The following is a 13,438-nucleotide window of genomic DNA, read 5'->3' as shown; positions in this document are numbered from 1 at the left end:
GATTTCCATGTTTACCATATTTGGTGGGAAGCGTCAGCAAAGCGCCAGCAAACGCTGGCACCTCAACACCGCCTCCACTTCCTAAAAAGGACCACGGCCATTTTTGGACAGTTGGCTGCAGCTGGATTTTCCCTGCTAAAACTGCTGGCTTTAGCGATCTTGAGAACGGCTATCGTTTGAAGAATGATCCAATATCCTTACAATTGGCAAACGATTGTTTCCTTATCATGTCATCTTCATAGGTAGCTCTCAATTTCAAGCTGGGAGTTTTGCGCAGCTGATTTGGGGGAAGGATTGCTTGCAATGGCTGCCGCAGCTCCTTGCAGTGACGCGATCTTGTTGGATGACGTCCTTATACGATAGGCGATATGGATATCACCCACAAAGGAGTCCCAAACTTCCCATAGATTGTGGTTACGTTTTGCTAATAAATGTACAAGGCATCCTTTTAATGACATGTACGTATCCATATATAAACGAAGAGGGATATAGAAAAGATCGCTATACCTACCACAAGGATCCATCAAGAAACACAGTCAAATGTCATTACGCAGCAATGAGCACACCCAGAGGTAAAGCAAAGAAGTGACCTACATACATAATAGATGAAAACAAAGATGAATGCATCATGAGTACCCTCATTTTGGGAATCACATAAGGACTATCCTTGAGACTTACCAAAGGTCGTCGATGATGATACGAATACAAGTAGAAAGAAAGAGCGTATGATAGCGTTGGGTGACAACAGCCTTCTTTGTATGTGAGTTGGCGTGGGAGTTGTTGTCATGATGGATCGATCTGATAAAGTGGTCAAGTCAACAGCTGATAAATCCACCGCTTGTAGGTGACATAGGTATGTCCTAATTCATGATGCAGACGCGTAGATGAGGTTGAAGCCTAATCTATCATACAGATTTTTAGTCCCCTGATGGATCCATGGTAGGAACGTGAAATCTATTCAATGGTCATGCACACCTAACTTATTTTGGTAGGTTGCTTCTGTTGACATCGATAGTCGGTTCTCCGAAAATGAGTGGCCAAAGCCAGCAAACAACGCGAACCAAGTCTTTGGTGTCGGAAATTCTTGAATAGTGTAAGACCTTGCTTTCCAGAATTGATCATAGTAGTATGTTGAGTGGATATGGTTGTGCATGATAGCGTGGTCTCATGAGGAGCTTGAAGTAGTAGGATATTGCATCATGGTATGGCATGTAAAGAAACGTAAAGAAATCGGGCATTCCATGATGGGTTGTCGGTGTAAAAAGTGCGTGTTGTTTCAAAGTGATGTCATTCATGCGTCAAACGGCATGAAACAGAATATAAATATCCAAGTACAATCTTCCCCCAAGACAATAGTTTTCTTATTAAACAACAAGAAGAATACACAACAACACAATGTCAGCTACCAAGGTCGTTTACAAGAGCGAGAATGATCAAGAATTCTTTGTCTTTACCAATCCCGGAGAAGTATCAAAATGGCGCAAAGATAAATCTATTCCATTGGTCGATGTTGTTCAATGTAAGTGGGAGAAGGAGCCATTTTTTATTATCTTGCTGGTACTCATTTTCTACATAGCATTCGATGTCTTTACCACGCCCACTGGATCTCAAACCGGTACCGCTGAGAGACCCTCGAAAGGAATACTAGAGTAAGTAATAGTACTTGTAATGATGAATATGGAAGTAAGGAGAAAGTATAGCTGATTTCAAATGATTAGGAGCGCTTTTAATACTTCAAAGAAGGAAGAAGTCGTCCGTCAAATTGTGGAAGAGGGTGAAGAAAAGAACATGTAAATCATCATCATCCAATGCTTGTATGTAAATAGTAACAATAAACAATGACCAAGGAGTGTCACAGTTTTATAAATGGGTGAAAACAGTTAGGAGACTACCAAAGCAATGCATCCCTTTCCAATCCCCCTTACTGATATATACTTATGATATCGGCGTCTACTTTAATAATGCTCCTCCTCACTCTTCTTTTCTTGGCTCTTTTTCAACATGACCACAGCTGACACGACGCCATTCAGTGAACGAGAATCCCACTCTTTTTCTTCATCAAGCACTCGTCACCTTTCCATTCATGAGCTCATGCACTATGACATGAAGGGAGAGTCGCTTCGACCTATCGAGATTGCAGGCGACTCTGATTCCGACAAGGACCTTGTCATCAACACCTTGACCGAGTCACTTCAAATACACAAGGAGATAATGGAACGGCTGCACAGTGAACGAGAAGCATTTATTGAAAAGATGGAGAGAGAACGTAACGAGGAACAAGAGACAACGCGTAAGGAGAAGGAGCAAGCATTGCAAGCTATGGAAGACCAACTTGGGAGATATGAACGTCTTGAATCAGCTTATAATTTGGTGGTGGCCGAGCTTGAGACCAAGAAGACTGAATACAAAAAGATGGAGAGCCGATTCTATGACCATGTGCGCAGGTGGGTTGTTTGTGTGTGTGTGTGTGTGAATGGTGGTGGTGGTGGTGGTGGTGGTGGTATGAAGAATGTTAAGGACATTGGACTCATGGTTACACAGCATACGTCCTACCGATGACGACCTATCAACCATTCAATATGAGATCACTCATTTGACAAGTCAACTCAACAACTTTTGCATGGGTCTCAAGTCAAAGATGGATCGATCGGGTGGCACTGCTTTTGTATTGAAACGTTGGCAGCATCGAGAACATGATATTCGACAATGCTTTTTAAGCCATGACGGCGATGATGAACGATTGGACCCTGGTGTGCTTACTCTATTTACGGAAAAGTTTGTCATGGAAATTCTCCGCAGCGAGCTCTTTGATCAGCCTATTCATGCCGGTGTATCCATCAATGACACTTTTAAGACACTAAGCGATTGGATTGAGGAACGCAACTCACATTGGGCGAATCGGCTACGACAACAAGTGAGTGCACTCGTTGTGAGACAACCTGGTGATGATGAAAAGGCCAACATGGATAAAGCCCTCGCTACCATTGTCGACACGATTCTCGATCAACTATCAGAAATGTACCCTCGTATCAAGGATGGCGATAGCCAACGCAAAAAGGTGGATAGCATTGTGTCTCGTGCAGCCAAGCTCAATCTTGCCATGAAGGGACAGGAAATCAAGGTGTTTTGCCCAAGCATTGAAGAAGGTGTGGCTCGTTTTGATGAAACGATGATGAAACCATCGAGCAAAAGTGATCCAGAAGGCATTGTCATGTTTACCGTTTCACCTGCATTTGTGGCATTGGATCCCAAGGACGATGATCATGGATTTGTTATACCCGGCAAAGTGTTTTGTAAAAGTGGATAGTTCTTTATTATTATGAATGGATACCAATAAAAAGTGTGTGCGTTTGCATGCTTGTATAAATGAGATCCAAGGGGAAGGTGTTCCTTTAAAGACAGCTATCCATTTCATTGTTATGCATAGATGGGAGTCACGTGTATAGAGTGTAGCCACGTGCGCAGGATGTCGGTGTGACAAAACTTGTGGCTTTTTGAAAGGTTAAGGCGCTGGGTCGCATTTTTACAAAACTCTCTTCACCTCTTTGTTTTACTTCCCCCCCGAAGCTCAATATGGAAGTTCCTGCGGACGCCCTTCAGCAATTGGCACCTGTGCTGACGAGCTTATTATCTCCTGATAATACTCAGAGGTAACTTTGAAGAAAAAAGAGCCGTAGAAATCGACTCGGTATCTTATTCCCGTTCGTGTCCGCTATAGATCTGCCGCAGAGACTCAGCTCAATGATCAATGGGTTAAGCAACAACCAGATCTCTTGCTTGTCGGATTGGCTCAATTCGTTGCCCAGAACCCTGAAGTGCAGGTAAAAAAGAGTTTGGATACGATAACCATGTTTATTAACATGTGGGTGGTGATGGTCAATGTCTCTAGTTGCGTTCGCATTGCAGTGTCCTTTTGCGTCGTCTTGCTTTCAAGCAGTTCACTTCGGCTACTGATCCCGATGCTCGCCTTTGGGAAATGATCCAGGATAACACTAGAAACAGTGTCAAGGAACTTCTTTTGATGGCCCTCGCCAATGAAACCGATCAAGGCACTCGACACAAAGTGGCCGATACCATTGCTGAAGTGGCAAAGACGGATTTGGAAACAAATGGTGAGTATGCGTTGTTGTGTGGATGGTGATGGTATCTAATATTGGTTTATAGTCAAATGGGAAGCACTTCTCAAGGCCTTGTTTGAATGTAGTCAAGCACCCAGCGCTGCTCATCGTGAATCCGCATTCCGTATCTTTGCCTCTGTCCCTGATTTGATTTCTGATCAGCATGTCGATACCCTCAAGAATGTTTTCCTCACCAGCCTTACTGATGCCGAAAGCCAATCTGTAAGTTGCACTTTTTTTCTCCGGGTCTTTTTGGTGTAGGCAAAACTAACCCATGATTTTGTATTTTTCAGGTCCGCTTGGAATCAATGAAGGCTGCAGCTGCTTACATTGTTCAATCCGATGATCAAGTGCAAAAGGCTATGGGTGCTTTGATGCCCAACATGCTCGAGGTAATAAGAGAGTAGTAAAAGTGGAGGAAAGAAAGCAGTAATTAATCTTTAAGTGATAGACTCTTGGCCCTGTTGTCGCTTCTCACGATGATCAAACTTTGGTCGATGGCTTGATGGTGCTTATTGAACTCGCTGACAGCGCTCCTATTCTTTTCAAGCCTGTTTTGCCCAACTTGTTATCCGTCATGGTGAACATTGCCAAGGATAAGACCTTTGAAGATCGTACTCGTCAAACTGCTTTGGAGTTGCTCTTGACCCTTGCTGAAGCCAAGACCAGCATGGTGCGTAAGCAAGAGAACTTTGCTAGTGAGATCATTCCTGTGGCTATGGAAATGCTTACCGATATCGAGGATGATCAATCATGGTACACCACTGATGATGTAAGTATTGGGAAGGGCAAAGGAGAAAATATGGACGAGAAAGTCTAATTTATTCTTATAGCTCGATGAAGATGATAACGAGGAGAACTATGTGGTTGGTGAAAGCACCTTGGATAGAATCGCTCGTACCATTGGTGGCAAGGGTGTCGTTCCTGTCGCTTTCCAATATATCCCTCAAATGCTTCAATCCGGTGAATGGCAACAACGTCGTGGTGCTTTGATGGCTATTTCTTCTATTGCTGAGGGATGTGTCAAGGTCATGAAGCCTGAGCTTGGCAACATTATCCAAATGGTTACGCCTTACCTCAAGGATCCTCATCCACGTGTTCGTTACGCTGCTTGCAATGCTCTTGGTCAAATGTCTACCGATTTTGCTCCCTACTTGCAAAAGAACTTCCACCAAGCTGTTATCACTTCCATTTTGCCTGTTATGGATGACAGCTCTCAACCTCGTGTACAAGCTCATGCTGCTGCTGCCATGGTCAACTTTTGTGAGGAAGCTGAAAAGGCAACTTTGGATCCTTACCTTGATGCTATCTTTGAACGTTTGTTGGTTCTCCTTCAAACCTCTAAGGTGTATGTTCAAGAGCAAGCTATCACCACCATTGCCACTGTCGCCGACTCTGCCGAAGACAAGTTTGTCAAGTATCACTCCGTGATCATGCCTCTCCTCCTCAACATTTTGCGTGGTGCCACTGATAAGCAATATCGCCTCTTGCGTGGTCGTGCTATTGAATGTGCTTCATTGATTGGTCTCGCTATTGGCAAGGAAGGTTTTGCTCCCTACACCCAAGACTTTATCCAAATCTTGGCTGAGATCCAGCAATCGGTGACTGATCCCGATGATATTCAAACCACTTACTTGCTTGCTGCTTGGGCCCGTATGTGCAAGATGATGGGTCAAGACTTTTTGCCTTATCTCCCCAACATCATGCCACCTCTTCTTCAATCCGCACGTGTCACTCCTGAATTCACCTTTGTTGATCCCGAGGAGGAGGATGTTGAGGCTAAGTATCCTTCCGAAGATGGTTGGGAATTTGTTGGTATCAATGGCCAACAAATTGGTATCAAGACCTCGGTTCTTGAAGAAAAGCACACTGCCATTGAAATGCTTGTGAGCTATGCACGTGATCTTGGTGCTGGTTTCTTGCCCTATGTTCCTCAAGTCTTGGAGATTGCACTTCCTCTTCTCAAGTTTTACTTCCACGATGGTGTACGTCATGCTGCAGCTGCCCTTATTCCCTTGTTGCTTCGTGATGCAAAGGAAGCCAATATCGCTCCCAACGAATTGCAAACCATGTGGAACACTATCTTTGAAAAGGTCATGAACATTATGAACAAGGAAGACGACATCACTTTCCTCGCTCAATTGTACTCTACTTTCTACGAGTGTGTTGAAGTCCTTGGTGAGAACTCTTTGCAACCCGCTCATCTCGAAGCCTTCACTACTGCTGCTGAGGGTCAACTCAAGATGTACCTTGAACGTTTGACCTTGCAAGAAGCCGAGAAGCAAAATGGCGAATATGATCCTGAGGATGATGAACAAGCTATGGAGGATGAGATCACTGAGGAGGATGCTCTTAGTGAACTTGCACGTGCTTTCCAAGCCATCTTCAAGACCCATCAAGCCGTTTTCTTGCCCTACTTTGAAAAGCTGCTGCCATTGGTTGTTCAATTCCTTAACCACCCCAGCATGGCTGCTCGCCAATGGGCTGTATGTATCTTTGACGACTTTGTGGAATACCTTGGTCCTGTCTCTTTCAATTACTCCAACTACTTTATGCAAAGCATGGTCAATGCTCTTCAAGATCCTGCTCCCGAAGTTCGACAAGCTGCTGCTTATGGTCTTGGTGTGTGTGGTCAATTTGGTGGCCCTCAATACGCTGATGTGTGTGCTGGTTCCCTCAACGCACTCTTTGGTATCATTAACGCACCCAACGCTCGTGATGAAAGCGTAGTGTTCGTAACTGAAAATGCCATCTCTGCCGTATCCAAGATTTGCAAGTACAACAGCAGCAAGTTTGCTTTGGATGAAGTTTTGTCGGCTTGGTTTGCATCCCTTCCCATCATTTACGATGAACTTGAAGCTATCAGCGTATACACTTATCTCTTGGAATTGCTGGAGCAGAACCATCCTAGCATCTTGGGTCAAAACAACGCCAACATTCCCAGCTTGGTTAAGATTTTCACTGAGGTCCTCGCAGCTGATATTCTTCAACCCGAACTTACTGGCCGTGTTGTTAACAGTCTCAAGGTTATCCTTGGTGGTGTGGATGATGCTACTCGATCACAGCTGTGGAATGCTATTCCTGTCGACACCAGAGCCATCCTTCAAGAGAAGGGTTACGTCTAGATTTCTTTTTTCTTCTTGTCTCTCAACTTTTTCCCCCCTCTCCCAACTTGTCATCATATAACACTGCGCATCATTTCTTCTCTTTGTCCTCTCGCTCTTGGTTCTGTAATACAATCTAATTGGCCCCTATCGTATTCCCCAAACTCACATTTTGCTCCCTTTTGCCCTTTATAACTACACGCTCACACACTCACACTCACACTCACTCACAACAGCAATCTTTATTATCATAAAACATTCACCCAGCTTTACAGTACACTTGAAGAATGACCATTTTATTGTTTGATCTGTTGACTACATGCGTGATGTATGCAACGCCACACACGGCAACGCGGTTGTATTTGATCCGGTGGAATACCGCATATATACGCTATATAGCTAAACGACCCTTATGTCAAGCATTTCGGCACGACCTACGGACCGATCACTCGTGGCGAATATAGTGATCTGAGCTTTGTTGTGACAATGGCGGTACACGTGGGGTAGCCATCAAATAAGCAGCATTTGCATATATAGAGTAATACACGTCATTGTTGACAGCACATCTATTTTCCACTCATAGCCACCTTGGACAAAAAAAGGAACAATGGAATGAGGCGCTGTTGGTTATAGCAGGGAGAAGGCGGGATTTTGTAAGCGTCAATTGCATCGTTTTGGGGAAAAACTCACCGCATCACATTGCCCCAGCCATTGCTCACCGTAAATTTAACCGACCAGTTTCGCGGAGAATCCCATTTATACTTCTTTCTTCTTTCCCACTTTTACTTTTTGACACGACCTAATGGACACTGAAACTATCGTCAACACCTTTGAAAGCTCTCTTCAGTATATCACTGATACGATCCACAACCGTGAACGTTTGCAAAAAGTGGGTGCAGTAGCAGCCATCTCTGTAGCAACCTACCTTGTCACTTCCGTAAGCATCATTGGCATGATTTGTGCATCCAAAGATCAATAACACTAATACATAATACATCATGATAGAAACTTTATGATGCCTTCCTTGGCCCCTTAAGTGGTATTCCAGGCCCTTTGGCTATGAAGTTTGTGGATGCTCGCTTCTCGGGTAAAATGGAGAAAACCCCTGGAACAAGGCAAGTCCGCGTATAGAATCCCTTCCATCATTGATAATGCTGACTTGAACTTTAGCTATCGCTCTTTCATGAAATGGCAAAATGAATATGGTCAAATTGTGCGAATTGGCCCAAAGCATATATCCGTTTCCAGCAAGGAGATGCTTAAGCAGGTCCTTCAAAAAGATGACCTCACTAAGGGTCCTGCCTATGAGCGCCTTCATTGTAAGTGCTACTGTTTTTCGAGAAAAAGGAGAAGTATACTAACAAGGTCGATCGATTTGTGCAGTGCATGGCGGAATCAACATGTTCAACACTATCAATAAGGATTTTCATAAGCAGCGGGTAACACAACAAATGATACGATCTGTGAAACGCTCCTCATTTTAATTGCATAACCTTCCACAGAGACGGGTAGTGTCCCCTGCCTTTTCCGTAAAGTACCTTAATTCATTGGAACCCTACATGACCGATATGACAGAAGCGTTTTTGCGTCGTATGGATAAGGACATTGAAAAGACACGTGGATCTGGTGACTATGGCGTCGTCGATATTTGGGCGTTGCTTCAATATCTTGCATTGGTACGCATGGTTTGACATGATACCGGCAAATGGGAATAGCACACATGTTCTGATCTTCAAAATACACTCGTACAGGATATCATTGGTGAGACTGCCTTTGGACGTACATTCAACATGCTCGAAGGCAATGACCATCTCGTGCCAAGGAACATCACCAAGACAATGGAAACGGGTACCTATGTACGTGATACCATTACAATGTGCTTTTCGTACGCCATTTTCTTACAAGAGCCCCTTAGATCATCGCACATCCCATCCTCGGTACCATCAAAGCATTGTTTTCTCTTGGTGATGTGATGTCAGCTGTGCATGAATTGCAAGCAGTACGTAGCAATGCGAACTCAGCTTGTTATCATCGTGGGATTAATTTACCATGTCCATGTTGTAGTTTATGAAAAAGATCATTATCGAGCGTATTGAAGGAGGCGAAAAGGCAAGACGCAATGACATTCTTCAAATTTTGATCGATACGCAACAAGCAAAGGAAGCCGATGATCGCCTTACTGCCGAAGCTATTGCTCACGAGACCGTCTTATTTTTGATTGCTGGTTCTGAAACTACAAGCAATACCACTGGATTCGCCATTTATGAGTTGTTGAAGAACCCACATACTTTGGATGCATTGCGTGCCGAAATCGATGCCATCCCCATGGAGCCCGGTCAAAAGTATTTCCAACACGAGCAATTGAAGCAGTAAGTGTTTTCTCTAATTGCTTGCATATACCCCACATCTCTTTTGACAACATTTATGTATTATAGCCTTCCTTATCTTAATGCTGTTATCGACGAGACCTTGAGATTGGATCCCATTAGTGTCAATGGCATGGAACGACGTGCTGATCGTGATATCGTGTTGGGTGGCAACCTTGTTGTACCAAAAGGAGTGAGTATATGCAATTTTGAGCGATATCTCAATGACTGAACAAATCGATCCACACATAGACTGTTGTTCACTGCAACTCTTACCACGCCCATCTCAACCCCGACTATTGGCCTGAACCCACAAAGTTTATCCCTGAGAGATGGCTTGAAGGATCTTCCATTCCTGCCGATACCAGTGCATTCTTCCCCTACAGTATTGGGTAAGTGCATGCATGTTAATGTTAGGTTTATGATATGCTCATCATGACTGGTATTCAGCTCAAGAAACTGCATTGGCAAAGCATTCGCACAGCAAGAGATGCGCTTATCCATTGCCCATATTGTCAAGCTTTATGATATCCAGCCAATTCCTCAAGAGATGGAAGACGCAAAGGAACGACGATCATTTGTTACGCTAGCAGTCAAAAAGAACAGCTTCAAGATCCAAGCTAAGCGTAGATAAATCAATGCGACTATGTTTATGCTATATCATTTTGTCATATAAATCATCATCCATCCTGTCATTCATCTCTCCTGCCATATACTAATAAAATGATCGCTTATCATACAAGATCTAACTCACAAAACATGACGCTTCATATTCATAAAGGAACTCTTTAATCCAACATCACTCACAAGAGATAGACTGCAAGGTACAACGAATTGCTCTGATGGGGGAAAATGATACATCAATTGGGAAGTTGCTATCCTTTGGGTGTGCATTGTGCAAAAGTGGATGGATGAACGTCGAGGCGTGATGGTGAATGATATGCATGGTGGTTTGCACAAAGGATGATGATAGTAGCTGCCATCGAATAGCGTGTAAAGTAGGATAATGGCTTGCACGAATCGTTCAAGATGGTAGCATCAAGCACAATGGAAAAGCTGACAAGGGATACATAAGAACAAAGACTCTCTATCCATGCGCCATATACATCCAATTCCTTCCATATCCATATCCATAGGCATAGGCATAATGTATGTATTGAACAAGTTGCTACACGTAAATAAAGCTGCTTCTATGCAATGGCTATCTGCTGCTCACTTGAAGTAAAGCTGTAAGGCAAGTTGCTGCAAGTAACTTGACACAACGGAGTAAAGACCTTGCCAATAGCAGCTAATGCAATGAACGTTGTTACGATTGGCCGTGGTAGAAGGATCCAGAGCGTCGTGTGTTGTGGTAGAGTGAACAGGCTGTGTACACGCCATGGACTTGCCATTCGGTCAAAGACTCTTGGATCAAGACATTCGTAGGATTGACATGATGGGCTGAAGCAGGACAATCGTTCGCAGGCGGTAGTTGTATGTACTTGAAAGCACCAACAGTTGAGAATGGGAGGGAGAGGCAAGGGGCTGAGAGTGGAAGAAGTGGAAATTAAAGTAGGCTGAGCTATCGGACACCTCTTGTATAAATGCATGAACACTGTACATCAATTCTTGATATTGAGATTTCCTCTGTCGATCCTGAAACTTTCACACAATGTGCTCTTGGACATGCTGATTATGCTGATCTAAAAAAGACATCATGTTTCATTTGAAATATTGGATGGGAGGGTGTAAGGTGGAATTTACTATGGAGATCGGGAAGCAGGTCAGCACCGGACTCATGATTTATCGAAATAGTATGCATTACCTTGGGATTCCCCATCTCGAACCTGAAACTTTGTCAGAAGGTTCGCTGGGACATGCTGATCAACTTCATTCATTTAAAAACCATACACTTCATTAAGAATGTCTTGAATGCGGGAGGGGCCAAATAGTGGATGACGGGAACAAAAGAGCGGACGGTCCACCGCCCCGAAGTTGCCCACTTCCAACTTGAAAATTGGTCAGCAGGGTGCTCTCGAGCATGCTGATCAACTTTTTCTTATAAAGACCTCACGATTCATTCGAAGATTTTGAATGGGAGCGTCCAAAAGTTTGAAAGACGGAGACATTCGCAGGGTCTGTCTTTCAAGAATTTTCATGTTTGCTGTTTGGGCGTAGCTCAGTCAAATCGGCTCGGATCAAGAAACTTGAATGATGGAAATGATCGCCTGGAGCAGGAGCATTGTTCACATGCATTGGACTGGCAAAAAAGGTGAATGGGATGAATGGGCTATTAGCTGGCATTCATCCCATTATTCCTAAAGTGTACCAGTAATCATGCATCGCCTGTGCTGATTGACTCAAGTTACACGACACATCCCTCTGCATCTTTGGCTCTATTGTAGTCATACTACTTGACAATGAACAACGACTTCTATTCATATAGCATCATGCTTACAGCATATGTAAAACATAAACGTGCCTGTATCTCCAAACTTTACAATGAAACGTGGGGTTTTTATTAGAGCAATGGGCTCGGCTTGGCCAACTGCACCTTGTGTGAAAGTTTCGCGTTCAATGTCGCAAACAGCCCAAAAAATATTTTTTGGTCGTCGTCGTCGAAGAGGTCGACCACCCCTGGATCCAGTTTGGCTGGTGGCGACATTGCGAAATCTGGGATTGGCAAGCTTGATCGTGAAACTGGCACCCAAGGTGCAGTTGGCCAAGCCGAGCACATTGCTCTAATAAAAACCCCACGTTTGATTGTAAAGTTTGGAGATACAGGCGTCTTTATGTTTGTAAGCGTGATGCTATATGACAAGTGGTCTTTGTTTAATGTAAAGTAGTATAACTATAATAGAGCAAAAGATGCAGAGGGCGTGTTTGTGTAACTTGAGTCATTCAGCACAGGCGATGCATGATTCTTGTACACTATTTAGGAATAGTTCAAAATGCCAGCTAATAACCTTAGTCTTCCCATTCTCCGTTGCTGTCCAATCCAATGCATACGAACGATTGTCCTGCTCCAGCCCGGCATGCCCATCATTCAACTATCTTGATCCGATGAGATTTGACTGAAAAATGCTCAAACACAGAAACATCATCCAATATCAGAAGAATCAAATTGGTAAGTTATTTGTAAACTGCCACTTGATAGCCCATTCCTCCCATTCTCCATTGTTGCCCAATCCAATGCATACGAACGATTGTCCTGCTCCAGCCCATCATCTCCATCCTTCAACTTTCTTGATCCGAGAGGATTCGATTGGGTAACGCTCAAGCACAGAAACATCATCCAAGCATCAGAAGAATCTAATTAATTTGGAGCTCTTCCACTCCAATCTTCCTCCCACTTCCTCCCATCCTCAACTGTTGCCCCATTCAAGTATACAACTACCACCTGCCAACGATTGTCCTGCTTCAACCCATCATGTCAATCCTACAACTGCCCTGATCCGATTGTCTTTGACTGAATGGCAAGTCCATGGCGTGTTCACAGCCTTCTTGTCACTCTTCTACAACACACGAGTCTCTTGACACAACACACGCTCTTGCACACTCCTCTGCCACGACCAAGTATAACAGCATCCATTCCAGCAAGGTCTTTGACTCCATTGCCTCAATCAGCGTTCTTTACTTGCAGCAACTTGCCTTACAGCCTTCATTACGTGGACAGCAGATAGCCAATGTATAGAAGCAGTTTTATTTACGTGTAGCAACTTGCTTTCAATACATACGACTTCTTATGGATATGAATATGGATATTGCTTTGGTATTGTATGTGGGGTGGGAGGAATTGACCAGGTTGGTTCCTTGGCCACGTGATGCTGGGATTGGATGATGCCATATCAGCCATCGAGCAATACAAGCA

The 13,438-nt window shown here is 43.8% G+C and overlaps 4 protein-coding genes across 4 annotated transcripts; all 4 read left to right on the top strand.

Moving 5' to 3' along the window:
• Window positions 1-1,395: 1,395 nt before the first annotated feature.
• On the top strand, window positions 1,396-1,794 carry O0I10_010541 (uncharacterized protein; the record flags this gene model as incomplete). The annotated part of the gene is made up of 3 exons (XM_058490520.1): window positions 1,396-1,519; window positions 1,577-1,649; window positions 1,719-1,794. The coding sequence occupies 3 exons, from the start codon at window positions 1,396-1,398 to the stop codon at window positions 1,792-1,794; spliced, it is 273 nt and encodes a 90-aa protein (XP_058338656.1).
• Window positions 1,795-2,001: 207 nt separating this feature from the next.
• On the top strand, window positions 2,002-3,307 carry O0I10_010540 (uncharacterized protein; the record flags this gene model as incomplete). Its single annotated transcript, XM_058490519.1, has 2 exons — window positions 2,002-2,444; window positions 2,542-3,307. The coding sequence occupies 2 exons, from the start codon at window positions 2,002-2,004 to the stop codon at window positions 3,305-3,307; spliced, it is 1,209 nt and encodes a 402-aa protein (XP_058338655.1).
• Window positions 3,308-3,573: 266 nt separating this feature from the next.
• O0I10_010539 (uncharacterized protein) lies at window positions 3,574-7,243 on the top strand (the record flags this gene model as incomplete). The annotated part of the gene is made up of 7 exons (XM_058490518.1): window positions 3,574-3,650; window positions 3,719-3,821; window positions 3,890-4,112; window positions 4,165-4,340; window positions 4,412-4,510; window positions 4,570-4,890; window positions 4,952-7,243. The coding sequence occupies 7 exons, from the start codon at window positions 3,574-3,576 to the stop codon at window positions 7,241-7,243; spliced, it is 3,291 nt and encodes a 1,096-aa protein (XP_058338654.1).
• Window positions 7,244-8,024: 781 nt separating this feature from the next.
• O0I10_010538 (uncharacterized protein) lies at window positions 8,025-10,222 on the top strand (the record flags this gene model as incomplete). The annotated part of the gene is made up of 11 exons (XM_058490517.1): window positions 8,025-8,159; window positions 8,228-8,337; window positions 8,393-8,541; window positions 8,606-8,661; window positions 8,725-8,898; window positions 8,974-9,078; window positions 9,138-9,221; window positions 9,287-9,591; window positions 9,658-9,781; window positions 9,841-9,980; window positions 10,039-10,222. 11 exons carry the CDS (start codon window positions 8,025-8,027, stop codon window positions 10,220-10,222), a joined length of 1,566 nt encoding a protein of 521 aa, XP_058338653.1.
• Between the last annotated feature and the right edge of the window lie 3,216 nt (window positions 10,223-13,438).

The sequence above is a fragment of the Lichtheimia ornata genome, assembly GCF_029851405.1.
Source record: "Lichtheimia ornata isolate CBS 291.66 chromosome Unknown scaffold00072, whole genome shotgun sequence".
In the NCBI taxonomy this organism is placed as follows: Eukaryota; Fungi; Mucoromycota; class Mucoromycetes; order Mucorales; family Lichtheimiaceae; genus Lichtheimia; species Lichtheimia ornata.
This window is presented reverse-complemented; position numbering and strand designations above follow the sequence as displayed.